The 26,954-nt window shown below is 47.3% G+C and overlaps 2 protein-coding genes across 2 annotated transcripts in view; one reads left to right on the top strand and one right to left on the bottom strand.

Annotated features, from left to right (window-relative positions):
• The first annotated feature begins 1,274 nt into the window (after window positions 1-1,274).
• EIF3J (eukaryotic translation initiation factor 3 subunit J) lies at window positions 1,275-9,689 on the top strand. Its single transcript, XM_053365155.1, has 8 exons — window positions 1,275-1,403; window positions 1,513-1,625; window positions 4,603-4,657; window positions 4,858-4,949; window positions 6,383-6,497; window positions 6,697-6,855; window positions 7,736-7,809; window positions 8,708-9,689. Exons 1-8 carry the CDS (start codon window positions 1,379-1,381, stop codon window positions 8,837-8,839), a joined length of 765 nt encoding a protein of 254 aa, XP_053221130.1. The 5' UTR covers window positions 1,275-1,378; the 3' UTR covers window positions 8,840-9,689.
• A 748-nt stretch (window positions 9,690-10,437) lies between these two features.
• Window positions 10,438-26,954, bottom strand: part of SPG11 (SPG11 vesicle trafficking associated, spatacsin) — a 37,940-nt gene continuing 21,423 nt past the window's right edge. Inside the window, exons 21-40 of the mRNA XM_053365150.1 lie at window positions 23,515-23,680; window positions 23,002-23,207; window positions 22,527-22,635; window positions 21,388-21,547; window positions 20,722-20,994; window positions 20,342-20,542; window positions 19,826-19,933; window positions 19,343-19,505; window positions 18,332-18,546; window positions 17,018-17,789; window positions 16,314-16,456; window positions 15,945-16,146; window positions 15,636-15,773; window positions 14,814-14,947; window positions 14,243-14,350; window positions 13,383-13,551; window positions 12,515-12,603; window positions 12,141-12,296; window positions 11,875-12,026; window positions 10,438-11,438 (exon numbers count right to left, since the gene is read on the bottom strand). Of these exons, the coding sequence (XP_053221125.1) occupies window positions 11,258-11,438; window positions 11,875-12,026; window positions 12,141-12,296; window positions 12,515-12,603; window positions 13,383-13,551; window positions 14,243-14,350; window positions 14,814-14,947; window positions 15,636-15,773; window positions 15,945-16,146; window positions 16,314-16,456; window positions 17,018-17,789; window positions 18,332-18,546; window positions 19,343-19,505; window positions 19,826-19,933; window positions 20,342-20,542; window positions 20,722-20,994; window positions 21,388-21,547; window positions 22,527-22,635; window positions 23,002-23,207; window positions 23,515-23,680 (3,845 nt within the window). The 3' untranslated portion in view covers window positions 10,438-11,257. The remainder of the gene's footprint in view (window positions 11,439-11,874; window positions 12,027-12,140; window positions 12,297-12,514; window positions 12,604-13,382; window positions 13,552-14,242; window positions 14,351-14,813; window positions 14,948-15,635; window positions 15,774-15,944; window positions 16,147-16,313; window positions 16,457-17,017; window positions 17,790-18,331; window positions 18,547-19,342; window positions 19,506-19,825; window positions 19,934-20,341; window positions 20,543-20,721; window positions 20,995-21,387; window positions 21,548-22,526; window positions 22,636-23,001; window positions 23,208-23,514; window positions 23,681-26,954) is intronic.

Below are 26,954 nucleotides of genomic sequence, written 5' to 3'. Positions count from 1 at the left end.
TTCAGTCACAACAGTTCAAAGCAAAAAATAAAGGAGGCAGGCATACTTGCCCAGGCATGGTTGCCACTGCCTGCCAGCTATTCTAAGTCCCAAGTTCAAACACCACACTGGCGCTCTTGCTGTCATTCTGCCAAAAGATGAGATGCTGGGATTGAATTAAATAATAGGTAGGGTGGTGACAGTCTTGACAGTGTCATGTGTGAAAAGGCTCTCAGGATAGCAGTGAATAGCAGCGAGCAAGAGGCAGTCATGGTGTAAGGCTACAAAAAAGCCTAATGTAACAGAACCATTGTTTTCAAGTAGCAAAAAGCAACAGTCAACTTTATTCTGCATTCGAAGCCTTGAAAGTGGAGACAACAGCTGGGAAAGGTCAGTAGACTTGCAGTAATGCAAAAGTGAAGGGCACTAAGACAGGCCGCAGGGTCACCAGCTCAAATCCCTGCAGGCATAAGTGTTTCATATTTTCTATAAGTGCACTGTGTTTTATATTTTATGGGCTGTCTCATGGAATATGGAGCAAACTTGTTTTCTGCTGCACTAGAGTGGAGAACCCGAACCAATGAATTCAAATGACAAGAAATGAGATTGTGACTAAACATTAGGAAGAGCTTTCTGACCGTAAGAACGGATTTCCTCAGAAAGTGGCGGCCTCACCTTGATGGGAGGTTTTTAAGTAGCGGTTGTCAGGAATTCTTTAGCTGTGATTCTTGCATTGTGCGGGGTTGGACTAGATGACTCTTGGGGTCCCTTCTTTGGTTATCCCCATGGTGGCGCAGACTGGGGGTGCTGCTGGAAGTTGGAAGGCAGCAAATTGGGAGAAGCTGCATGGAATAAACTCCACGGGCTCCTCCCTCAAGGGTCAGCCATCGGCAGACATTGCACTTGGAGCGCAGGGCCTCCCCACCAGCAACTTTTGCCGCCGCCTCTGCTTAAGCTGTTCTGCCTCCCCCAAGCCTGAGGCTGCTCCGCTTCCCCGATCTCCGCTCTGCAACCCCTTTGCGCCGTGATTGTGTCAGAGCGTAAACCATGAGGTCTGGGGCTGTTTTTGTCACGCGTAGAATAAATGAATGTCAAGGCGGCGGCCGGGAGTCTGCAGAGTCCCTGCTTCTCCCTCCTCTGCTTTTTCGGGTAACAGGCGGCAACTCCTATCCGGCCTAAACAGAGCCGGAAGCTGAGTCCCCGCGGTCAAGTCACCATTTTAGTATATCTATGGCCAACGTCGCCGTCGGGGTCTGCGAGGGGGCGGAGCGGGTCGGCGGGAAGTTCCGCCCATTGCTCCACTCCGCCTCCTCCATCCCGGCATGCTCCGCGCGGCTGACGCCTACTTCTCCTCCTCTCTCCCGCTTGCCTGACTGGCCTGAGCGAGCAAGCGGGCAAGATGGCGGCCGAGGCGGATTCCTGGGGTAAGTCCGGCCCGGCCTAGTCCGGCCCAGCGGCGGCGCGTCTCCCTCCCCCTTCCCCTCGGCCCAGCCCCGTCCGCTGACGCCGTTTTCCCTCCTTCTCCCGCCACAGACGTGGACTCCTTCGAGGCGCCGGACCCCGTGGCCAAGCGGCTCCTACCCACGCCGGCCGGGGTGGTGGCGGTGGATCGATGGGCCGGCGAGGACGAGGACGACGACGTCAAGGTGGGCAGCGGAGGGGCCCCACTCAGGCCTGTCAAGAGGCTTCTCCCCTCCCGGCCCCTTGTAGGCCCGGTCGCTATGGAGACGCCCCTGCCTCCCCCCGTGACAGGGGTGGGGACTTGGAAGCGGATTGGGGGGGGTCTTCTCCTCCGAGCGGGAACAGGGCGGGGGGCGGGAGCGTGTTGGATTTGCCTCCCCGTCCTTCCTCCGCGGCCCTCCATATGTTCAGCTGGGTCTCCTCCCTCTCGGGCTGGGTCTCCCTCCGGCTTGGGAAAGGGGCTGATGACTCAGCAGGAAAGGATCCTGTATGTAAGGGGGGTGGGGGCTGCTCAGGCCGCCGCCTGCTGGGCCGCTTCCGCTTCTGCCATGTGGCGGCCCAACAGGTGCCGGGGCTGCTGTGCTGCTCGGCCAGCGCGGCCCCTCGGCGCCCCCTTCCGCCCCCTTGCCAGTCCTTCCAGGGAGCCCCGGACGTGGAAGCCGTTTTCCCAGTCGATCTGGAAGTTGGTCCCGCCGCGGGAGAAGCCGCGTGGGACTTGGTTGTGTCGGGCTCGGCTTTGGCACTTGCTCATCTAGGGCAGGATTTGGCCCTGGGGCATGTGGCACCGCCAGGGCCAAATGCTTTACGCTGCCTGTATGTATGTGGGGAGGGGAGAGCGGGCCCAAGGAGATCTCAGCAAGGTCTATATGGCCTCGCTGGTAGGGGTCACCATTGTAGGGCACCCCCGCTTTTTTCTATGGACTTGAGATCTCTTGTTGTCAAGTCCTGCTTCTCTTGCTTGCAGCTGGCTGGGTCCGTTTCTTGGCTTAGGCTGTGGGGCCTCCCTTGCTCACAGCCCGCAGAGAGAAAGGCAGGTGGGATTACCCAGCTGCAGCTGCCCGCTGACCAGTCAGTATCTAATTACTATGTTTTGGAAAGAGTGTGAGATCATGAAGGGGAAGGGCATAAAGGTGGGAGCAGCTACCATCTCCTGCACCAGGTAACATTACACTGGTGCCCAGGCAGGTGAAATAGGTAGTTTGAATCAAGCAGGTTCGGACTTCAGGTTAACCTAAGAACATGAAATAGGTTTAGTATCTTTCAGGCAAGGTTCTTGTTGAGTTTTGCCGATTTCCCCTTAAAAGCAGACAAGGCAAATCATGAAATAAAACTTGTCAGGCAACTGTACCTTTCTGTGATGTAGCAGGGGGCTTAACAACAGAAAGCTGGGGAACGGTGCAGTGTTTGAGAGGGAGGTATTTTCAATTGATCAAGCCATTCTTACTGGATTTGTCTCCAACAAAAATCATGGATGTGCTAAAATTCTTAATGATGGAAGAGTTTTTAATATATTTTTGGATTCTCTTAAAACCACCTAGAACAGTAACATTGTCCATGTGTGTCATCTTTGGGGCACAAACTTTGGTGCTCTGATGGAAGTCTAATGTAGGTTATTACCCTGTTGATGGTTCATGTTTGAGTCTCTTCTGGTCTCTGTTAGCTTTCTTCGATGCAGCCAGCTTGCCAGATTCTTTCAGAATGAGCGTATAGTTTATATATAGTTTAATTCTATAATGATCATATTCTTAGAGCTGGAATAACTGTCATGAATTTGTTTTGTTTTTCTGGGGCTACAGCCATGGTTGTATCAGGGTAGCAAATGGACTTGGGGCAGGGCCATATGTTCAGTCTTGTCCTTATCAGCCATGGGCATGGAGGTGTGTCAAGCCAGGCAGAGGGTGTGGCTGCTTGTAGGGTTGCTGCTGAGAAGCTAGACTCTGGAAGTGGGATGTCAGAGGGCCTGTCCCTAGAATATGGCCAGGCACACTAGTTTACTTGTGGGAGATGAGTGACTGCCTGATGTATGTCATAATCCCTGCGGGTAAAAATAGCCACATTCAGTTTCCTTGGCTTATACTTCAAATATCTGTTGACACTTGTATATTTTGTCAGAAACGTTATTTGCAAAAGATAAGTTGGTCTCTATCCACACACAGTGAGTTTTTCAAGGATGCAGAGATGAGTAACTTGTAAATCATTGCTGTTGGTTACTGAAAAAGTTTTCCCATGAATGGAAATAGGAGGCTCCCTTGCTACTGTTTCAAAAACAGGTTTGTAAATAGCCACTACTTTGGCTGCCTGCAGCAAGTAAGAACTTCCAGGCAGGGAAGGCAGTTCTTGTTTTATTGTTAGTTGCAGACTGAAAGAATAGTGTGCAAGGGAAGATGACCTTGTTGAGCCAATGCGCCATGTGTTGGAGCTGCAGCTCCAGGCAGAACTCTTGTGTTCTGGCACTTGCTGGGTGAGCAAAGCACTCTGGACTGGGAAGTCCAGTTCCTCCCCTCTTGTTTTTCACTTATGTTGGTAATTAAAGTGTGCTACTTGGAGTTAGCAATTAAGTCTGATGCTTTGTTGCAATTCTTCAAGGCCGGAAGGACCCGAGTCTGCGGCTGAGCTGGCTCCAGTGAGATGCAGAGATGCCATCTTGCAGCAGCTATATTAGCTCAAGGATGCTGTCTTAAGATGTCTTTGGTGGAAATAGCTAAGCAGCTGATGGCTAGCTTGAGGGCTCCTCCCTGGAACAGCATCCACACAGGGTGAAATTCTATAGCTTTTTAGACTGTGGGAATGTGTCTCATTTTCCAAGGAAAACTTTCTTTTGTCCTTGGAAAAACATTCTGTTGAGTGGGTCATAAAAGGAGTCAGCCTGCTGCCTTAGTTGAGAGTCCATCTCTCAGTTCCTGTAACTCTTAAGGGTGGGAGCAGTGAGACTCTTAAAGAGCAGTCATAATTCTGCCAGCTTCCCTTGTATAAGGCCTCAGTGATGTGAAGTGGTGGAAATATACCTGGCCGCTTCAGTGGTAAGCCTGGTACCAAGTTCTCCACCCTGGTTCCAAAGACTGCATTGAATTATTTGAAAAAGGATCTAGTGTTGGGGTCAGGGGCTGCTGCATTGGGTGTGATTGCTGACAACCAGTCCTACCTACTCTTTCCCCCATCTAGGATAATTGGGATGATGAGGAAGAGGAAGAAGAAAAGGAGGCGGATGTAAAGACAGGTGAGAAATATGGCGGGGGAGGGGGACTCTGCTCCTTTTGTGGGGCAGGAGGATGCTGGTTGTGGCTTGGGCAGCCTCATGCATGTTTCCTGCAGATGGGATTGGATACCTATGGATGATGTGTGGGTAGCAGTTCTTGTTCTGAATCCTTAGCACTGAAAAATAAAATGGAAGGAAATAATGTTGTGCCCTGTTTGCAGAACCCAAAGTTTCAGAAAAGAAGAAAATAGCAGAAAAAATAAAAGAGAGGGAAAAACTGCAGAAGAAAAAGCAAGAGGAGATTAAAAAAAGGGTAAGGCATTTCTGAGATAGGAGAGGGTGGAGATCCTACTTCATGCACCAGATAAATTTCAGTGCCTTGATTCAGTTTTACCTGCCCTTTTGGTTTGTTAAGGAGTGAGTCCCAATAGCCTTTGCCTATGAGGATGTCAGAGAGCTGGGGGTGGGGAATACTTATCTGAGTTACCAAAGGCCAGCTCTATCCACACAGTGAGATCTTTGTCTGGATGTTCCGAGTTTGTCCCGTGAGGTCACACTGAGCTGCTCCAGTTGTTGCTGCTTTGAGTGAGTTGCTACATGCGTAGCTGCCCCAAATCAGTTCCCTCTGCTTGTATGTAGATCACCTGGTGAGGTTAGCTTTGAGAGGCTCCCTCCAACTCCCCAGGTGAACATGACTTCTCTGAGGGGAAGGCCCGTGATTTTGCTGCTGGGATTTGTAGTGTTGTATCTTACTTAAAGACCAATCACAACAACAGAAAGTACCAGAAAACTTGATTATAATTGCAAAGGAAAGTGTTTTTTAAGACAACAATCAAGCTAGCAGAAGAAATCAAAAACTGCAAAAAAATTTCATAGCAGTCAGCTGTCACACTGGGTAAATAGGGATGACCACCCTGAGCACTACAGGGGTCTTGTGGGTCTTTAAAGGGCCCATCTTGATGCTGAGGCCTCTTCCCAGGCTCCAGTAAGGATGGAAGGGGTGTTTGTATTTTAACCAAACTATATTGACTTTAGAGCAGGCATAGGCAAACTCTGCCCTCCAGATGTTTTGGGACTACAACTCCCATCATCCCTAGCTAACAGGACCAGTGGTCAGGGATGATGGGAGTTGTAGTCCCAAAACATCTGGAGGGCAGAGTTTGCCTATGCCTGCTTTAGAGCTATTTTATCTTGTTTTTCATCATTGTTGTGCCTAGTGATGGACACAAATGACTGACTGAAAAGCTAACTTGTGCAAAAAAGGGGGGGTCAATTTGACCCTGTAGAAGCAGTGTTATTACAGTCTCACATGACTATCCATTTCTAGTAATAGCTGGGGGATTAAAAAAAACATTTTGTTTCATACTGGACTCTGCAATTTTTGCTATGTTGTTGCTTAGTTTTATTTATATATATATATATATACACATACATACACACACACACACACACACACACACACACGCAATTATTTTTGAAGTTTCACTTTTTTAAATATAGTTGAATAAAGCAAGAGTTAAACCTGTTTGTGGTACCCCTGCATGCTCAACTAAGTGGTCAGATTTTTTTTCTAGAAGGGGTGTACATGTAAGGACATTAAAGATCCAAAATATTCCCATTGTTTGCTCACTATATGAATGCCAAGCTTTCTAAAACCCGCATTGGCTTCCATGTTTAGTTTATTAAGCAGCATTGACAAAAGAGCTGCTGCATGTAATTGATCTTGATTTTATTACTTCTTTCAAGTTAGAGGAATCGGAAGAATCTAAAGAACTTACGCCAGAAGAACAGTTAGCAGACAAACTACGGCTGCAGAAATTGCAAGAAGAGGCAGACCTTGAGTTAGCAAAAGAAACCTTTGGTAAGTGTTAAGAGACTGCTGCGGGGACATGTATGGAATAGACAAGGATGTTCTGTTGTCATATTTGCCACCAGGGAGCCTGATACTTGAAATGGGGTGGGTGGGTTTGCCCCTCACTTCTGGGCACCACAGAAAGGTAATTGATTTTTGCCACCCTGTCTCCAACACCACTCTGATCAATTGGCTGTTCTTTCTACAGGTGTAAATAGCACGTGTGGAATAGATGCCATGAATCCATCTTCCAAAGATGACTTCACGGAGTTCGGCAAATTGTTAAAAGAGAAAATAACACTGTATGAGAAATCCCTATATTATGCTGGTTTTTTGGAAGCATTAGTTCGAGATGTATGTATTTCATGTAAGTATGCTTATCACAAATTTGCACTCTGCTCTTCTTCTAAACACGTGGAAGAGATAAAATGGGGATCAATTGGGAGAGTCTGGGTGGTCAGGTGGGGTTAAACTGGTGTTTTTAGTCTGTATAATATGTCCTGTGCTCCATCTGAAGACTGTTACAAACTGCAGCACTTTGGGCATTTTTGTGGCTTATTTTACACTTTGCTCCCCTTCTACTCTGTTTTGCTGTTTTATGTAACGGTCAGCATCCTTGTGGCATTTTAGTTAGTCCTAATCGGCATTGCCTGAGGGTTTTTGGGATCATAATCTCTATTTACTGGACCAACATGACCACCTAAAATATTTCTATGGTTGGGTTGTGCCACTATGATCAGCCTTGTCCTTTGTATCTCTGTCACAGCAGCTGGGCGGCCTCCCCAAGGGGGAGACTTGACGGGTTTTCCTTTCAGAGATGTGAGAGCTTGTGAGCAATTGCTTATTTCATCTGTCTCCTGTTTTCCACTTACAAGCAGTATAAGGAAGAGCCGCCTTGACCTGGGAATATTGACCCAGGGCTGTCTACCCTGCTTGGCAGAGGGGTCTTTTTCAGCTCTGCATTTGAGATGCTTGTAACCTGGAGATGGCAGCGGCTGAACCTGTGGCCACAAGCATCTGAACACCCACAATGCTTTGCTAGTAAGCTTCAGCCCTTCTTTCCCTTGGCTTCTTTCCATTCCGTCTGAAGCATTTTTTTTCTGAAAGGGGCTTCCTGTGGAGATCTAAAATGCCACACTTGTTTTGTAAATAGGAATCCCGTTATTCAGTAAGAGAAACAAACTGGGTCCAGTGCTTGGAAAGCCATATGAATGACCATCCTTACTGTGCTTTTATTTCCAATTTAGTGGAAGTTGATGACTTGAAAAAGATCACAAATTCCTTGACAGTGCTATGCAGCGAGAAGCAGAAACAAGAGAAGGTACGTCTTGAGCAAATTTCCTCTGAGAATGTTTGTGTTGGGTGCCCTCTAGGTCAGGGGTCGGCAAGGTTTAACTTGCCTGGGCCGGATTGCACACGTGTGCAGATGTGAGTTCCTGCGCCGCTCCAGTTTAGCGCAGCGGGCAGGCAACTGGGTTTGGGGGCAGCTTGTGGGCTGGTCAAACCAACTTCTGCAGACTGCTTCCGGCCCATGGGCCTTAGGTTGCTGACCCCTGCTCCAGGTGATGCTGAGCTTCTGTAGAATGCTTCTTTCCAGTGACTGTGGCAGCATTCAGTTCTTACACCTTTATAAGTTGCTAACCCAACTTTCCCCAATTGGGTGCCCTTCAGGTGTTGTCGGACGCCCAAGTCCCCCCAGTCCCAATGGCTTGGGATTATGGGAGTTGTAGTTCCATACATCTGGACCATGCTAGATCAGGGAAGGATTGTATGATCTAAATGGAAGGACTGATGCTAGAACTCTTTGCCATCTCCCTCTTACCATGTGCATCTTTGCAATACCTTTGCTGAAGCATCCCAGGATTGCCATGTTTAATGTGTTCAGTTTCTCGATTCTCGTTGCCTAATTAAATCCATAAATTTTCCTGGTGAAACACAGTACTGTACACACATAGTCAGTAGATGGTACAGAATATTGTGTTTGACTACCTCTTTCTCCATGAAAGAAAATTCAGGCAATGGCCATTCTTTTATTTGTAAATCGCTTTGCGGGTGGTGGGTTTGTTTTTAAGAATCTAGTGACATATAAATTGCATGAAATAAATAAATCATGTTCTTTGTTTATAGAAAGTGCTGTTCTCTTTTCACTAACTGGGGGTAGGAATGCTGAGGCTGGGCTTTATTGTTCCCTTCCTAAACTGCTTCTGTCTTTCCCGCAGCAAAACAAAGCCAAAAAGAAGAAAAAGGGTGTGGTGCCAGGAGGTGGTTTAAAAGCGACTATGAAAGACGACCTGGCAGACTATGGTGGTTATGACGGTGGCTATGTACAAGACTTTGAAGACTTCATGTGACATTTCTTCTCCCTCCTGTTGTCTTTCTGTTGCCCATAATCCCTTAAATGTGTAGCACAACTTCTTTCCTTTCAATTCTGCCAAATGCTACCATCAAAAAAGGGCAGTATATTTGTGCTGTTGGGTTAGCCTGTCGCCACTCAGCTGCTGAAGCATTGGGATGCCCATCTCAATGCCAAGGGAGTAAAATTATGAGGCTCAATTGCTTAATCATAGGAAATAATGGAACTTTGTTCATGTTTGACTTCATAGCAGCAGAAGCAGCACTGAATTGGAAACTAATTAATTTCAACAAGGCCAAAATTGTATTCTTACCAGCACAGTTTAGTCATAACAGCCTTAACTGTACCTCTTCCACTGACTACCCAGACAACAAAAGCAGTTTGCAGCAAGGGGGCATGGTGTGTATTTAGTATTAAAAATGGCTTTTATCTATTAAACTAGATCTTGAGGTGTTTCATTAGGTTGGCAAATGGCCTGAGGGAGAAGATTCTGCACTTGGACATTGGAGCTTTTGAAAGCAGCAAATAACCCTTTCTTTGGGTCAGAACAGAGGCTGGTTCTGTTGCATTGGGCGGGGGGAACTTGTGGCTTAAGTCTAAGCAGTTTAGTTTATACACATTTTTTTTCCTGACTCTTTGGGAGAATTCTTTGTCACCAGGTTGTGGTGGCTTTAGTTGAGCTCTCACAAGACTTTGCTGTTTTTCATTTTTTTTCATTTACAGGAATCCTGCTTAGCAAACTGCAACAGTTACGACAGTTGGGTAAATTGTTATGTTAACAATTATGACATCTGCAATGTTTTATAAAAGCAACTAATTTAATAAAATCACTATTGTGAGGACTGAGAGCTTTGGTTTGGCTGTGCTTCCACCTTGGGCAAGAACTGTTGCTGGATTGGGGCAAACCCACTGCAGGGTGTTTAATCACAGGACATAAAGTCTTGTGGCACCACAGAATTCTAACAGGTGTCTTAGTTTTTGTGAACTGCAGTAACTCCATCCCTGCCAAAAAAAAGTCCAAAGGGGCTGAGAAGCAGGGAGGAGTGAAGTAGGACTGCTTGGGCAACTGATTGGCCAAGAGGGCACCTTCATGCTCTTCCCCAACAGCAGAGCCAGAGGCCAACAAGTAGTGTTCATCCTACCCATATCCCTCTTCCTTTCCACTGCTATTTGAGGGATGGATCTATGGGGAGATGCTAGGCAGGCTTGCTGTAAGCAAGGTGGGGGTGAAGGACTAGACTGGTGGGCAGGCATGGTTTGGGGGAAATGGATCATGTCCAGAGATTCCCCACTCCTGCTCTCTAGGGTCAAAAGGCTGTTATTTAATCAGATGCTTATGGAAAGATTTAATTCACCAAAAAGCAATAAAACCATCAACCTGTAAGAGGTTGCCATGTTTTCTTTCTTCCTATCACTTCTGATTTGCCCCCACTAACAGCTACAACAAGCTTGCAAATGGATATGTATTTGAGGAGCAAGCAAGAATTGTAGTCAAGCAGAGATTTCTTTCCCCAAAAGAGCTTCTTTGGCTCACTGTAGACCCCAACTACAGGGAGCCTTGTAATGTTCTGTAGTCTTCACACAAGTAAACACCGCCATAGCTCAAGCTGTATTGGTGACTTTAGAAACACACAGCAAAACATGAGTAACAGAAACATTGGAAGACCATTTCTATAAACACTCCTCATTTAACTACCTTCCTACAGACAAAAATACACAGTGCCACTGTTGTTGACGCTCATTCTGAAAGGTAGTAAAAGCTGGGCACTGGTGTTGGCTAAGGAACAGCTTTGCAGAAATGAGCAAGAACAGCTCATGCACTGGAGTCGTAAGGGTTAGAGGAGCTCAGCAGTTTCAGATAGTGCCTCCAAGTTTCTATGACACTCCACCTACCTTGTACCCGAAATACTTTGAGAACATTAAATTATACATAACCAGGGAAAAGCAGGTATGGCAAAGTTTATACCATATGTTCAATATTAAATCTGCACAAAAAATATTTTTATACAGCAAATGGTTCTCCAGTTATTCATATCATCCAGCAATATGCAAGGGGGGGGGAGGTTACCGAAGAGAAAGCCTGCCCTCATCATTTTGTAACCCAGAAACTCAGCTGCAGCTTCAAGAGCCAGCTTAGTTTTTAGGTAACCTCTATATTCAACACAAGGATTCCCAGAGAGAAAAGCTCTCTCCTAATAAAAAGTTCTAACTTCAACTGTCAAATTAACTTGAAACCAACCCTGAGGTTAATATTCCTTACCATTTCATACCATTGATTAATGCTGTCGTCTGCTTTGTTGCACGTTTCAGATACTGAAACAAATGTAACCGCTTCTGCACAAACCCCTGCCTGTACTGACCAGAGTTTCCTACAACACCAGTGATGGCTGTGGCTCTTCTTTCTCCCAAGCATCGTCTAGTTGGCCAGCAGGTCCTTCAGACAACAACCTGTCTGAGCATCTTTTAGAAGCGTGTTCACTACGTCGCTGAACTGGTTGTCATAAGCCAGCTTGTAATACACATAGATGTCATCACAGTAGGTCAGCAGCCGCTTCAGGTTTTTCAGAGCAGGCTCATTGCTTGTGTGCTGCTTGAACCTGGAACAGAAGGTCACAGAGGGGTTAGACATAAGCCTCGTCCCCCACACTCTGCCCTCTGACAGGATCCCACTTCTACCTGCCAGCTAAGTGCAGCAAGGGAGAAAGGTGTTGCCCTTGGGACAAAAAGGTGCCCAGTGGAGGGAGAACTCTACTTTAGTACATACAGTATGACTGCATCTTACCGGGGTGGGGGGTTGGTTCCAAGGGTCCTATATAAACCTTGGAACTGCTCTGTGTGAACCTTCTGGAGCGGGCCCTGCTTCCCAAGCACGGCAGAGAGCTTAAAAGCTCTCCGCTTTGCTTGTATTTCAACTTGCAAGATTGCAACCTTCAACTGAGGATTAGAGTGAGGATCTCGACTCTACAGAAAGCCTGATTTGGGGAATGTCTCCCACGGGGAGAAGTGGGCTGCAAATGGTTCCCTTGGACTCACTTCCGGGCTATTTCCTCAAAGGTGCTGGTCTTGAGCAGGCCACGCTGCTTGTACTCCTCCAGGTAGCTGAAGTCTCCCTTCAGGATCACATGCTGATACAGGACCTCAGCCCAGTCTGGGATAAAGTCGTAGGCCTCGGCCACAATGGCAGCCTGGGGAGAGACGGAAGAGAAATGCCAGCTGACATCATCCACCCAGGAATGTGCACTGTGTTCTTCCATCCACAGGACACCACAGGCTCTTGAGATGGTGCCTGGCATCCTTACCTGGTAGAACCTGGGCAGGGACATGATACACTCCAGCAGGCTCTTCCTCCTCAGATTGATCAGCTTGGTGCTGTGGCTGCTGTTCAGGAAGTGGAGCTGCAGGGTGATGAGCTTTGTCAGCCTGTTGCAGCGCAAGGACTGGCGCACACAGAAGTCCTAAGAGAAGGGAGTCAAAGAGGCACGGATGACGCTGAGTGGCTACAACTGCCTTCCCTCCTCCACACACACTTGCAAACATCTCGCTGATCACAGCCCTCTTCTCACATCTGATGCCACCTCTGTAACTCTACGGGAAACATCAATCCCTGAAGCAAACACAAACAAGGCCCGGCCGCATGCCTTTCCACCTTCACACAGTCCCACTCCCATCTTGCCTTGGAATAGCTTTCTGCAGCATCTATGTAGAGGGTCAGGGCTTTCATCAGGAGCTTCTTCAGATTGGGCACATCCTGCAGGCACTCCTCTGAAAAGGAAAAAAGGTGTTGAATGCCTTCATGGGGTGAAGGCAGCAAATACAGAACCAAATGCCAAATCCAGAGGGAGGGAAGAGAGGTAGCAAGCGAACCAAAGATGTATCACCAAAGCCAATCCAGGCACCTCAGTGAGGACTCAAATGATAGGCACAAAGCAAGCAGATTATGCCTTTCATTAGATCAACCTAGGCTGATTCAGGGCAATGTGTGAGAGCCAGTGTGGTGTAGTGGTTAAGAGCGGCAGTCTCGTAATCTGGGGAACCGGGTTTGCGTCTCCGCTCCTCCACATGCAGCTGCTGGGTGACCTTGGGCTAGTCACACTTCTTTGAAGTCTCTCAGCCCCACTCACCTCACAGTGTTTGTTGTGGGGAAGGAAGGGAAAGGAGAATGTTAGCCGCTTTGAGACTCCTTCGGGTAGTGATAAAGCAGGATATCAAATCCAAACTCTTCTTCTTTCAGGTATAGGCCTCCCTAATGCCAAGTTTTAAGCTTGCTGTGGCTCAGCTGGCCATGGAAATTTAGCCATATCATACACCTTACTGAACAGATTCCCTGTGCTAAATTTCATACTGTTAGGACAAACAGTCAGTTTTGGGGCCCATAGAATTTTGGGGTCTAGAATGATAGTTGCTTCCTTAAACTATGGAGCTGCTCTTGCGGTTCCATCACATCTCCTTCTTCACAAGAGGTGAATAAGGAACCAGGGTGTTGAGCACCTGTTATCCTGGGCAGGTGGGCTCTCTGCAGGTCTACTGGTCTGGCAACTTACCCCACGGCTGGGATTCAATGAGCTTCAGCTGTGTGTTGGCTGCCGCCTCGTGGTTCTCCCCAATCTCTCGGCACATGCTGAAGCAGAGGGCAATCATGTTGTGCTTCTCGCTGTCCCCCGGGCGACAGCGCTTGATGTAGTCCAGCAGAGCTGTCTTGAGGGTCCCGCTCTGCCAAAGTGGGAGGGAGGCAAGGAGTGGATGTGACAAAGAGGAGTTGAGAAAGCTTGCAGCTGACAACAGGGGAAGCTAGAGCTCTCAGGCAGAGCCCCCAGCCCCCCCCCAAAAAAAGTGTATTTAAAAAGGATTAGAAGAGCTGGAGCCACAAGTGTTAAGGAAAAGAATGGCTGCATTTCAACAAGTGAGTGAGAAAAAGCCACTATGAAAGAAGGAGAGTTTTAGCTTTATGGCTTTACTATAGCTGGGACATTCTGGAGTGGAGATGCTGTGACTAGAATGATGATTTGGCAAGAAGGTAACAAATGGGAAGACTGAAGGCACTGCGGGGGAAGCAGATTTGAGAATTGAGAATGAGCCTTCAGACAGAGAAATACTTTGAGCTGCATACAACTGCCACCTGGCCCAGGCCAGTCAAGTTCCCTTCAGACTAAAGAGCCAGCACATATCCTAGCTTCAACCTCCCTCCCTTGGATCAGTCAGGATGATGATCCCCATGTGATGGCAGGCAGGCAGGCAGGCAGGCAGGCAGAGAGACTACTGTAAGCCTCATCCACATCCTGCTGAAAATAAAGGCTTCAGACACAATGACACATTTGCATTTGGATTCCCTCTATTGTCCATCTGATGGAAGGGTTGGAACTCTTGAGAAAGGATAGGGCAGATTTGCGTCTCCTGCACTCACCGGATCCAGCTTTTTCCTCATGAGCACCTCAAAGTAATGCTTCTCGTGCAGCAGGTCAAAGATGTATGTCATCTCGTTGTATCTGCCAATGCCAGTGAGAAGCCGAACCTTTGGTAGGGAGGAAGAAGAGATAAGGACTTGTACAGCAAAGCAGGCAGAAGGGCCTCACTCTGTGTCAACATGCACACAGAGGTAAGCCAGAAGGTCATGGCAGCCGCCACCACCCCTCCTTAGGGGGCACAACAGAAGTCTGTGGAAGGTTACTGATCAGCCATTTCCAATAATTGGTCAGGGGAAAGCAAAAGCAGCTTTCCTACCAGGCCAGGGGAAGCCAATGAAGGCAGCACATACTGCTTCTTATAAGAGGAGCTACTTGTTACTTGCTAACATCAATGCAGAGGGCAGCCGAGCATGAACCATCTGTGGGAGTCTTTGACCTGCCACTACCTTTTTCAGCAAAGCAAGGGGATGTCTTGGAATCAGCAGGACCCTTCAAAGGCCTGGTGTGTGTGTGTCCCTGCAACCAGTTCACATTTCCCACAAATAGGGCAGCTTTAGAGCAGTCACGTACCACAAGGCCATATTCTTCGTTGGGTGCCAAATGCTCCTCTGTGAGCAGCCGGGCAGCTTGCAGAACCCGCGTGATCCCTTCCATGTGACACGTTAAGCTGAAGCAGTTGTGGGCCAAGATCAGCAGTTCTGTAGCTGAAAAAGGAGGAAAGGGGTCTTCATCAGCAAGCACATTTTTTTCAGTTTTGCAAGTGCTCTCCAATACAAGGGAGACCTCCTCCCCGCCCCGATTTAAATTTCTCCCTTGGCCAAAGATTTGTGGCATCTGGTCCCTCAACTGCAAAGTGGAACAACAACTGTCACTTTCACATACACTGGACAGGGACAGCAGCTCTTGGAGGCAAAAGCTCCTCAGCTGCTCATAAACAAACCCTGTTCCCCCGCCTTGAGGACAGCTAGGTGAAGTCAGAGGCCACTCCCTTTCCCCCCAGAACTGCTAAATGCTCCTTTATGATAGGCTCCAGCAAAAACCTGTACTACTGCTAAGACAGATGGAGAATGGAAGCATGTGGGTCAAACCCTTCACGACCACAGCTCCAGCTTCCTGGCATCAATGAATATGATCGGGGTGTGTGTGTTGCAGTTTCCAGATGCAAACCACACAAAGACAGCAAACAGAAAAAAGGGCATGAGAACCCTCCTCCTGAGGCCTGACCCCACCTATGTTTATGTAGAAGCATAGTCCCAAGAACCTGAATAAGATCTGCATTCAAGTAAGCAGGCTTTGGATCGCAGCCTTAGCCACGCAGCATGCTAGTGTGCTGTTACTGGATGTTTAATCCCTGGCCAAAAAGGATCCTCCACCTGCCCATCACTGACTTACTGCAGGCAAGTTCCCCGTGCGGCACAGATGAGATCTTGTCCAGTAGCTTCATGCCAACCAACGTGTGGTCCTGGCACAGTTTAGCCAGCTGCAGGAATGCCTGGCTCTCCTCTGCTGGGTTCAGAATTTGCTTTTGTTCTGTATATACAAATGACATATTGGTGACAGGATATTCTCCAGCTGACAGGGGGAAGGGGAAGAAACAGCACCACCTCCACTCTTGCCCAAACCCAATCCCAGGAGTCTTTCTGCTTCCCCACAAGTTATAGTATTATTCTCCTTGGTCAATAACAACAAAGCAGGACTCACTGCCTTTCCCTTGCAAAGGGGCCAGCAGCTCTCGGGTGACTTCCTCGGCCACAATCTCCGCCACGGTTTCCAGCTCCATTCCCTGTGTGGTGACAAAGGCCTGGGCTTTTTTGCACCTTTCCGGCTGCTGAGAAGATAGGATCACCCGAAGCAGCTTCTCGGAATCATGGGCAGAGATCTCACTGAAGGGACAGCCCAGTTCCTGCAAAAGACCATGGGGAAGTCTTACGTCTGGGATCCTGGGGCGTCTCATCCTCAAAGGGCCCCTCAGTGCCATGCTGGAAGGCAAAGCCCCCACTGGAGAGATCCCGCAGCTCCCATCACTGTAGCACAATGGCTGCCCCTCCCCAGTTCCCAACTCGCACGCACCTTGGACAGCTCAAACAGGCAGAGGACCTGCCGGCAGTAGTTCCGCCCGTGGACACATTCCGCCAGCAGGGCCTGCAGGCTGCTCACCACCTCGCTCTCTGGGCCTGGACCTCCTACAAAAGACCAGGACTCAAGGCTCGAGGCTGAAAAGGAAACAGAGAGTCAGGATAGCAAGGAATGAGCAGGCTGAGCAGGATGCTTGGGCAAGGGGAGAAGACAAGGCTGGAGATGGACAGGGCAAAACTGGGAGGAGAAAACCAACACTGGGTGGGATAAGGGCACATTTCTTGGTCTTCTGAGCTCTGGAGGCCGGAGATTTTTAAACACAGGGATTCTTTAGCTATGATTCCTATATTGCAGAGGACTGGTTTAGACGACCCTTTGGATCCCTTCAGCTCAACACTGCCATGATTCTATGACAAACTTGAGCACTGGAAATGCTCAGTGGTTCTCAGCTGATCAGCTGCCACCCTCCCTTCTCTTCCCCCCTCCCAATTTTTGAAGGAAAAACATTGCAGCAGTTTTGAATGCTACGAATGGCAAAGTTTGAGATCCAAGAAACACCTACATTTCTAAAGAATGGGCAACGACAAGACCTACAAAATGGCAGAGAAAGGAAGAAATGGCCCAGGAGGGTCCTCTGTGGACTCCTGAGGAGAGATGCTTTTGTCCAATTTGCAGCTCCAAATGCTCCTGCTACTTACTGCTCAGAGATTTTTTCTTTGAAGAGTCCTCTCCCCCTCCATTATTCTTGTCCTTCGCCTCCTCTCTGTCTCTTGCTGCAAGGATGGCATGAACCTCTGGGTGAAACTCACTCCGAAGGACTTCTCCAGAGGCCAGCACTCTGCAGTGCAAGACCAGCAAGACATCTCGACTGTAGAAGTTAAAGTACCGGCAAACCCGGCTGGCCTCGTGGATGCTCCCCTCGTCCAGCAGGCGCCCAACCAGAAAGCACAGTGATTCCACATCAGCCGCAGAAAGTGTGGCTTGCAAGGATGCATTGTGTGAGGGCAAACCCTCCAGCTGCAAGTACTTGGGCACATTCAAGGCAGCCAGCTTGGAAAAGGAAAACTCCTTGGCTAAGGAATCAAAGGACACTTCGCCGCTCATAGAAATCTGGTGGGAGAATCTGTGCTTGGCCTTCTCAGGGCCCTGGTTCAAGGTCTGCTGAGCGATGCGGCAAAGCCAGATTTCTTTCTCAATCCCTTCCAGCTCCTGAAGTGGAACCGGATCGCTTTTGGCTAACCAGTGGCCAGCCAAGGTCAGCAGAAGTTGCCTCTCCGAGATGCCAGATGTTCTCCCCTCATCCAAGGACTCAGACAGAAGGTCTGCCTGAGCTAAGAAGAAATTGGAAGCCGCTCGGGTTGAGATGGCATTTCTCATGTAGTTTTCGTGGCACTTTTCCCAGAACTCGATCCTTGTCCGCTTCTGAGGCCAGTGGCCAATTTGTTGCAAGAGGTGCATATTTTGGAGGACCTGCAAAACACACAAAAGATCAAAGGGATTCTCAGCCCCATCTTTCCAATGACAACCAATGAAAGGAAGCTGAACTACTGATTCACCAGCTATGGCCATTTGTCGATAGGGAGAGCCTGGCTGCAACTCCTGTTTACACAACATGGGACTGCTCTTGAGAACTGTGTGGGGATGGAAGATAGCGACAAATGTAGCTGATAGTATACTGATAGGCCTGATGGCTCAAGAACATGTACCAACAGCTTTGAGAGACCTGCGCTGGTTGCCTGATTATTACCGGACACAGTCCAAGGTGATGGCTTTGACAGATAAATACGTATTCCCCTCTCACTGCCCCACAGCAGGAAACTACAAGCACCTCATTCTTGGTCCCCAAGTTCCCTTACTTACTCATATGTAGCCAAAGGCAGCACCAGATCTGGGACTGAGCCACCAAAACTAGGGGCTGAGTCCAATAGATGGGGAAGCCACATTCTAATTCTGCTTTGGTTGGAGATGGAACATAATCAACCAAAACATGAGTTGTCAAAAGGTTAGCGCACCTCTTGGATCACCACGTTGTCCACAGGCAGCTCTGCCAGCTCTGCCACCTTCCGCGCTATTAGGAAAGAGCTTTGGTCCTGCAGCTCCTCCAGAATCCTTCTGCACTCCTTCTGGAAATTCTCTGGGGTATAACTGCTCAGAATGGCACAATCAATGGAGACAGGAGAGTCCTTCAAGGTGAAACTGAGGGCACTCAGCTTCTTCATATCAGGCCCTAAGCACAAAAGCAGCCCAAAAAGAAACAGGTCCTTAACTGGATAGTCTGTGCTTTAATGACTCAGGTTTTTCTGGAAAGGAGCAAAGAGGATCCCCATCAAGCTGCCCATGCTGTGGCTCTTTGCTGAGCAACACCTTTGGCAGAAGTGAAGTGGAGGGCAACGAAGGGAGGCCTAGGAAGGGAGGTCTTTTTGGCTGCAGAGCCCCAACTAGGGGAGGCCCACTTGGCATCGGTATTTTTATTTTATTTTAGACACCAGACCAAAAACCTTCTTGTTCACCCCAATGCTTTTAAATTGCTGACGTGCTGCTGTTGCTTCTAATTCACTAGTTTATTCCCATGTTTTACTTCTTTAAAGTACACAAGCCAACCTGGGATCATTTTAGATGAAAGGTGGTATAAAAATGAAGCAGAAGACAACCATCTCTCATGCAGATCAGTCCCTGCCTTTCTAAGTAGCACTGAGGATGCATATGGTGGACAAAGAGAGAAGTGACTGGGTTTCCCAACATGCCCAGGAGTGGCGGGACTTGGAACGGGAGGGGCTGCTTTCACACATGCACATCCCTTTTTCTGGTCTTCCAAACCTCCTGGATTCCCATCTTATTTCCATGCCCCGAAAACCAATGATTTGACTACACTTAAAAGCAGAATGAACTCGGCAGCTGATGCTCCTTTACTACCACCTCCCGAGGGCTGCCTGGTGTCAGGCACTGAAAGCAGATTTCAAGAGGAAGTCTTGGCTGTGCAGGTAACAAATTACTGACAGGGAACCAAAGGAAACTGTCCGTACCGTGAGGGAGAACGGTGTCCGTATCTGCAAAAAGCTGAAGGACCTTTCCCAGCTCGTACTGAGTCCTGCACTGCTGGAGCATCAGCTCAAGAAGAAATGAAGCCTGCGACACCAGCCAGGGCACAGGTAAGAGGAGAGGTGGACCTTCGGGTAAGGCTTGCAGCTGTGCAAAAATCATTTTGAAAGTTATCCAAGTGCCAAAACATGCCTCTCCCCCACCCTCTCCTTCATCTCTCTGACAAAGTAAGCCAACTTGTACAATGCAAAGAAGTTGCGTGGTAGGGAACTGGGAAGGATACATCCAAGGAAGAAGGGTGGGCAGCCCTACCTGTGTGCCCACATGCTCAAACAATCCTTAAACTGGAAAAATTAAACCTCACACACTCAAGAGAAGACCATGCTCTAGCCTAGAGATGCTAGCTACCTCTGTAATTAAAGAGTTGGTTCAAAAGCTTCAGCAAGCAAAGGGAAGGGTCTGCTTACTCTTGAAATACTGGCTTGGAATGCAAGGAGTCTGCTCTGCGCTTCGCTGTAGTTTCTGTAGTCCATGCACAACTCGTACAGCTCCAGGATCATCAGCAAAGGGGAGTCCTGAATAGATTGATGCAAATTTATGTTCAACATTCTTCACAAGTGTTGCACCATTGATTGATTTAAAAATACACCTCTGACACTGAACACCCCCCCCCCCAATCTAGCTCCCGAGGCTCTGAAAGTGTAACCACAGCAGGGGGCAGAAATTGGACCATTTCCCTTCCTTAACTTGGAATGGAGGGTTCATTTGGGCAGCTCCATGTGCAGTCTCCATGTCTCTTGAAGCTTTCAGTTTGAAGAAATCACACACACACAGGAACCCTTGTTACATTTATTTTCAAAGGCACTCTTGAAAATGTGAAGAAGCACAAGTTAAACAAATGGGAGTTGCATGCTGGGGCGGTTTCTGGTGCACCCAGCAGAGGCAGCCCAAGTAATATCAGGTAAAGGGATTTAAAGAGTTACCTTCAGAAAGAACTGAAAACCACGAAGAAGAGTTTGGATTTTCTGCCTCTGGAGAAGTGTCTGCCAGAGGGTGGCCAAGTCCTGAAGATCCCATTCATGGGTTTCAGCTGAGCCTTCCAATTGGTCTGTCACTTGGGCAGAGGTGGAGCTATCCAAGGAAGTTATGAGCCAAACACAGAGGCAATGGATAATACTGGTGTCCTTCCAAACAGGTGGATGTGGCCAGAGAGGAGTGGGAAAGAAGTAAAGAAAGTTAGATACAAGGAGGAAGTGACCCACGTTGAGGAATGTACTTGCAAATATTTTTAAAATATCACACATACGGCCTACGAAAATAAATGAACAACAGAAGCACAGGGCCATCCTCAGAGAATTCTTACCTGGAAGCATGCAGCAAGGATGCTCAGAATGGGAGCCTGGTGTTTCACCGCTTCACCCAGAAGGTAATGCCAAGGACGCGGCTGCTCCTGACACCAAAGGAGAATGCGGAAAAGATCACTGGTGTGGGTGCCCGGCTTTTGCTCATGCCTCAGCCGGTGGGAGTTGCCACCCTGACCGTCCTCCAATGGAGTAACTGAGGACTGCAAACTCTCCAAGGCCAGCCTCAAGTGGTCCTGCAGAGGAGGCGGAAACTCCTGGAGGATGGGGACAACCTGGGGAAGGGAAAGAACAAACTAGGTGAACAATATAAAGTGAACAAACAGCGCAAAGAGGCAACCAGACAATGGTTTATTGAAGTCTTCACCAACTTGGTGCCCTCGAGGGACTGATGGGAGTTGCAGAACAAAGCACCTGGAAGTCTAGTTTATTGTCTTGAGCTCATGAGTCACAGCAAAGTGGTACACATACCAAACACAAATTAGAACTCTACTATATTAATGCCTTTATAGATTTGTACCTGTCTTTCTGCTGCAGAGCAAATGAAGCCACATTAGTGATCTCTCCCCCTATTTCAAGAGCATTGTCTGTTCAAAGCAGCCACTGCAAAGACTAAACCCCAAATTAATAAAGATGGCCATATCACTTTTGCCTGAAGGGTTCCTTACCTCAGAGGGTTGGTAGTTGTACCTCTGGGCTTCAATGAGGAACTGCAGCCATTCGCTGGATCTCGCACACACCTTCAGGTATGACATGCTCAGCTTGAGGCCGTGGAGCCTGCAAAACTGGGCCACCAGAGACCACTGCTTCCTTGCCTCGCTGGATGTCCTATGGGGAAGGGATGTATTAGTTCTACTGAAACAGCCAGTGACTTAAGCTTCCACCTCCATAAAAAACACTTGCCAAGAACAAGCAAAACCATCAAGGGACTAGCACAACAGCCCTCCAAAGAAAAGGCAAGTGAAGGCATAGAACATTTATGATGATGATGATGATGATGATGATGATGCATGGTGTGCAGAAAATGAACACATCATACTAGACCACACTTGGGTCATCCAATCAAGATAAATGGTGGAAGAGTAGAGACAAACAAAAGGAAAGACACTGCAAGAATTTGCTAACATAAAACATAGTGATGGCCATGAATCTGGGTTGCTTTGAAAGGGGTCAGCATTCATGGGGAACAAGGCTATCAAAGGCTACTGGTTATGACAGCGAGCTATTACTACCTCCAGTGTCAGAGAGGGCATGCCTATGAATGGCAGCTGCTATGGGTGGGAGAGTACCATTGCTCTCGTGCCTCAGAGGTATCTGGAAACAGCACTGGATTAATTGGGCCCTTTGCTTCTTACACTCTTCTCTGCCCCTCCTTGCTTTGGTGTTCTTAACTACCCCTCTCCATCCCCTGTGACTCAAGTGAATGTGGAGATACAGGAAACTGAAACACAGAAACAGCATTTGGAAGGGGAATCTCTCTTTGCTAATATGCAGCTAGCAGGGATTCCAGGCTAAAAAGTAAAGGGGGTGGAGACAGCATGCAAGCTATACTTGTTTTCCTCCTTTTTTTGTTCTATACATCACACTTCAACCTTAAGCTGTGTTTGTGATGTTCTATTATGTTATTGTTATTTAATGTTTGTAAGCTGCTTTGAGATTCACTTGAATGAAAAGTGGCATAGAAATATAATAAATCAAATCAAATCAATCCTTCCAAATTTGAATCCTTAAGTCTTCATAGAAGTAATATAAGGCCACAAAGAATGTATAGCAAATTCCCACCACTGGGCTCAAAGGGCTGACTCACTTGCTTATCTCCTGGTGCTCCATCTTATCCCACACGGCTTCCTCCAAGCAGACAAGGAGTTCTTCTGCTGCTGTTTTTTCTCCCTCTGCCAGCTGAGTAAGCTTTTCAACTGCAAACAGAAAAGGCAAAGCATTCTGCTTCATGTGGCTGCAGAATACTTCAAAGTTATATTTTTCTTCCAATAGGTTATCTACCTTTGGTTTAGCGTTTTGGCGCTTTTATCAACATTATGTATTTTTGTTTTGCTGGTATTCTAACCTTGTGATTTTATGGTGTCTACTTTGTAAATCTCTTGGAATTTTAAAAATATAAAACAGTCTACAAACTGATTAAATAAGTATAACAGTTCTAACTTCACTGTGGATGTGGACTTTGCCATTCAGGAACAAAAGGGCAGGGGGCTTTCTGCTCTTGTGCACCCATCAAATATTACACTCTTTTCTCCAATATAGAAAACATGTAGAAGAAACGCTACCCAAGGACTGCCTGATTGAGTTATGCTGAGGCTCCTCTCTTCGAGACATGAAGCTCAGGATCACGTTGGCAGCTTTAACGTCCACCCGGAGTTTGAGGCTATCAAGGCCCAGCAGTTCCAAAAAGCAGGCGCAGGCAGAAGCCACAGATGGCACATAAAAGAAGGAGAGGGCCAAGGAGTAGGCGTCATTGCCTGCTTGCTGGATCCTAGGGAAGAAAAGGCAGCAGCCGTTTGCATCATGCATCTGGAACAGCAGAGAAGTTGCAGGGAAAGGACCCAACTCTGCAAAACAGTCAAAATCAAAGCCAAGGGGACTGTAAGCAGGTCAGGAAAAACCTGGGGTCCAAATCTGAAAAGTACTTTATATAAATTAATACCCCTTTTACAAGACAGCTTACATCTGTCTAAAGCAATACAATACCTTATTGCAATACAAAGATTTCTCCATAGAACATGTTCTGTCGAGAACATGAGAGGCTCCTTTCCAAATCTCTGCTGCTTTCAAATACTCACAGCTGCTTTGGAGTTTTGCTCTTCGCCAGCTGTTGGACTAAAAAAGTCCCAAAAGCAAATGAGGGGCGTTCATGACGCAAGAAGTAGGAGAAATCCAGACGTTCGATTACAGCATATTTGTTGACAAAAGGGGCACTTGAGAAGTGAGGAAGGTCACTACAGGTATCTAAAGATAAGTGAGAACACGGTGGTGAGTAGTCAGAAAAATAGCAGGCTCCACAGGCCCAAGTGCCAGACACAATTCTTCTGGCTGACTCCTTGAAACTTGGCCTCGCACCTGTACAGTGGCACCTCGGGGTACATACACTTCAGGTTACATACGCTTCAGGTTACAGACTCCGCTAACCCAGAAATAGTGCTTCAGGTTAAGAACTTTGCTTCAGGATAAGAACAGAAATCGTGCTCCAGCGGCGCGGCAGCAGCAGGAGGCCCCATTAACTAAAGTGGTGCTTCAGGTTAAGAACAGTTTCAGGTTAGGAACGGACCTCCGGAACGAATTAAGTACTTAACCCGAGTACTTCTCTTGGATCTGCCAACTGAAAGAGCTATAAAAAGGCAGCTCTGTCCTTTCATGTATAAGGGTTGTGGGTTTCAATGGGGCTGGTGCAGGAAATGTTTCTGCTAGGAAGTTTTGCTGCTCAGTGTCTACACCAGGAAGTAACTGACAATCTCAGCAATCTACATAAAAACTTAAGAGCCTATTGGATCAGGCCGAAAGGTCTGTCTAAACCAGCATCCTTTTCTCACAATGGCCAAACAGAAGCCCCAACACAGGACCTGAGTGCCAGACAACCGAATGGGATTACAGTTGAAATACCAGCAACAGCCATTATAGCCTTGGGGGTGGACACTTTCGACCCCTGAAAGAGGAAGCCTTGCCAAACTAGCGCTCTCCAGATGTTTTTGACTACAACTCCCATCAACACCAGCCAAATAAGGCCAAGCTGCCAAGACTACCCCAGAGCCTCCACAGGGTCCCGACACTGGAAGAGCAACAGAGTTACAGGCTGTCCAGCTGCCAATGGAAGCAGACTGGGGTGGGGGCTATTTTCCCACACAGCCTCCATATGCCCTTCTAATAGCTGCAGCTGAAACAGCCACGCCACTGCCAACAACTTTTAAGGAGAACTGCACTGGTTTCTAAAAGCAAGTTCTGTCCATTAAACTTTAATTAGTTTAATGTTAAGTAAACGTCCAGTGCGCTTCCAACGCCATAAAACTTATCCCAGCAGAGAATTTCGTGCAGCGGTGAAGAAGGCAGGAGAGTCAGTACCTTTCAATGAAGAATCCTGGAGCAAGCACTTTGGAACTCAGAAAAAAAACTTTATTTACAAAAGAAAACCCTGGCGATAAAGCACACATGCTCTTATCTCCAGCATAAAGAAAACTTTACTCTAAACCTAACTCATATCAGCCCACCGGCCACAAACTGAGTGAACTGACTATTTATACAAACTAACTCACATTCTTGGATGCTTAATGACTTCCAGCTGCTCAGTGATTAGAGCGACTTGTTACCTCTTAACCCTTTAGTACCAACACCCCCTCTCGCTCGTAACACTGAGCTGTACCAACCTTAATTCAAATTTAAACCTGAACAGAAATATTGATGAGATTGCGGACTCAAAGCTTTTGTAAAACCGTCTGCGAGATTTTCTTTGCTTGGACAATACTTTAGTTCAATTAAACCTTGTTTTACACTTTGGCATACATTTTGATAACGGATATCCAAGTGTTTTGTGAGTGCCTTGAATTGACCTGATTTAGCTAGTTTAATACAAGGTTGATTGTCTTCCCACACTCTGATAGGTAGGGAACATTCTCCAAACAATTCTTGTACCAGTTGCTTATAAAATTCCAGTTCTCTACATACATCTGATAATGCATTGAACTCAGATTCAGTTGAACTTAAAGCTATAAGTGATTGCTTTCTTGATCTCCAACCAATTAGTGCATTTCCAAATTTTATCGCCATTCCTGACACTGATTTTCTATCTGGTCCAGCATCTGCCCAACTGCTGTCGGCCCAACATTCAAGTTCTGTGCTGCCCTCTGCTGATAGTTTTAAGCGAAACCTTTTGGTGGTTTGGAGATACCTTAAAACTCTTTTTACTCCTTGCCAAGCATGCATTGTTGGTTTTTCAGCTTGTCTACACAGCATGTTGACAGCATATGTTATATCGGGCCGAGTCCACTGTGCAATGTGGAGTAGACTGCCTATCGCTGACTGGTAAACCCCGGGATTACTGAACTCTGCCTGTTGCTCGGCTTGAGCATCCTTTGTGTAACTTAACTCCATTGGGGTTTTAACACCAGCACAGTTGTCCATTTTAAACCTTTCCAGCAACTGCTGGATCTTAGCTTCTTGGCTGAGCCAATAGTTCCCATTTTCATCTTGCTGAATTTTAACTCCTAGATAAACAGATACAGTGCCTAGTGATTTTATCTGAAACTTTTCTCCAAGCTTTGTGGCAAATTGTTGTGCAAGTTTATCGTCCTTTCCACTGTATAATAAATCGTCAACAAATATCAAAACTGCTTCTTGTTCACATCCAGAGCCTTTTAGATAAAGACACGCATCTGCTGCGCTCTTTCTGAACCCCATGCTCTCTAGAGCATCGTTTAAGCAGGAATTCCAATTACGGGCGGACTGTTTCAACCCATAAATGGATTTGTGTAGGCGCCAGACCTGGTTTGGCTTGTCTCCTTCAAAACCTGGTGGTGGTGTCATATAGACTTCCTCCTGTAAGTCTGCATTTAAATAAGCCACATTGACATCAAAATGAAACAGCTTATTTCCCTTCTTAGCTGAAGAGGCTAGAAGCATTCTTAATGACTCCGATCTTGAAGTAGGGGCATAGATTTGAGAATAGTGAACACCTTTGCGCTGCGAAAAACCTTTTGCAACTAGTCGGGCTTTATATTGCAACTCCTCAGTAGTTGTGGGCTTTAAACGATATACCCATCGACAACCTACAGCTTGTTGCCCTTTCGGAAGCTCTGTACTTGTAAACACACCGAGAGACTTCATTGAAGCCATCTCCTTTTCCATTGCTTCCTGCCACTTTACGGCTTCTGAGCTTGGAAGCTGTTGTACCTCTATATAGCTATCTGGCTCACACTGTGCCATATTTACGTATACACTTGTCACCTTAAACCGCTCTGGTGGTTTGCCCTTTGTGGCACGTTTTGATCTGCGCAATTGTTCCTCTTGTGCCCCCTCTGACCGTTGGCTGTCAGAATCTGTCTCAGACTTTATATCTGGGTGCGCCCCTAGGGATAAAGACCTCCGTTTAGATACCTCCCTTGGGCTTGGTGTTGCAGGCGACCTGCTTCGCTTTTGCTGTCTGCTAGGCCTACTGACTGGCGATGTTGGAACACTCCTAGATTCTGGCTTGTCTACCTTAGGAGAAGAACCTTGTGCCTGGTCAGAATCTGCA

This window comes from Podarcis raffonei, chromosome 14, assembly GCF_027172205.1.
Source record: "Podarcis raffonei isolate rPodRaf1 chromosome 14, rPodRaf1.pri, whole genome shotgun sequence".
NCBI classification, from domain to species: domain Eukaryota; kingdom Metazoa; phylum Chordata; class Lepidosauria; order Squamata; family Lacertidae; genus Podarcis; species Podarcis raffonei.
The sequence above is the reverse complement of the archived record's forward strand: the minus strand, read 5'-3'. Positions and strand labels throughout refer to the sequence as shown.

Bases quoted from the DNA above. Each gene is read 5' to 3' on its own strand.
- EIF3J (XM_053365155.1), top strand. From the start codon at position 1,379: ATGGCGGCCGAGGCGGATTCCTGGG. The intron at 4,658-4,857 runs GTGAGAAATATG...CCCTGTTTGCAG, and splicing joins GGAGGCGGATGTAAAGACAG to AACCCAAAGTTTCAGAAAAG. The intron at 6,498-6,696 runs GTAAGTGTTAAG...TTCTTTCTACAG, and splicing joins GTTAGCAAAAGAAACCTTTG to GTGTAAATAGCACGTGTGGA.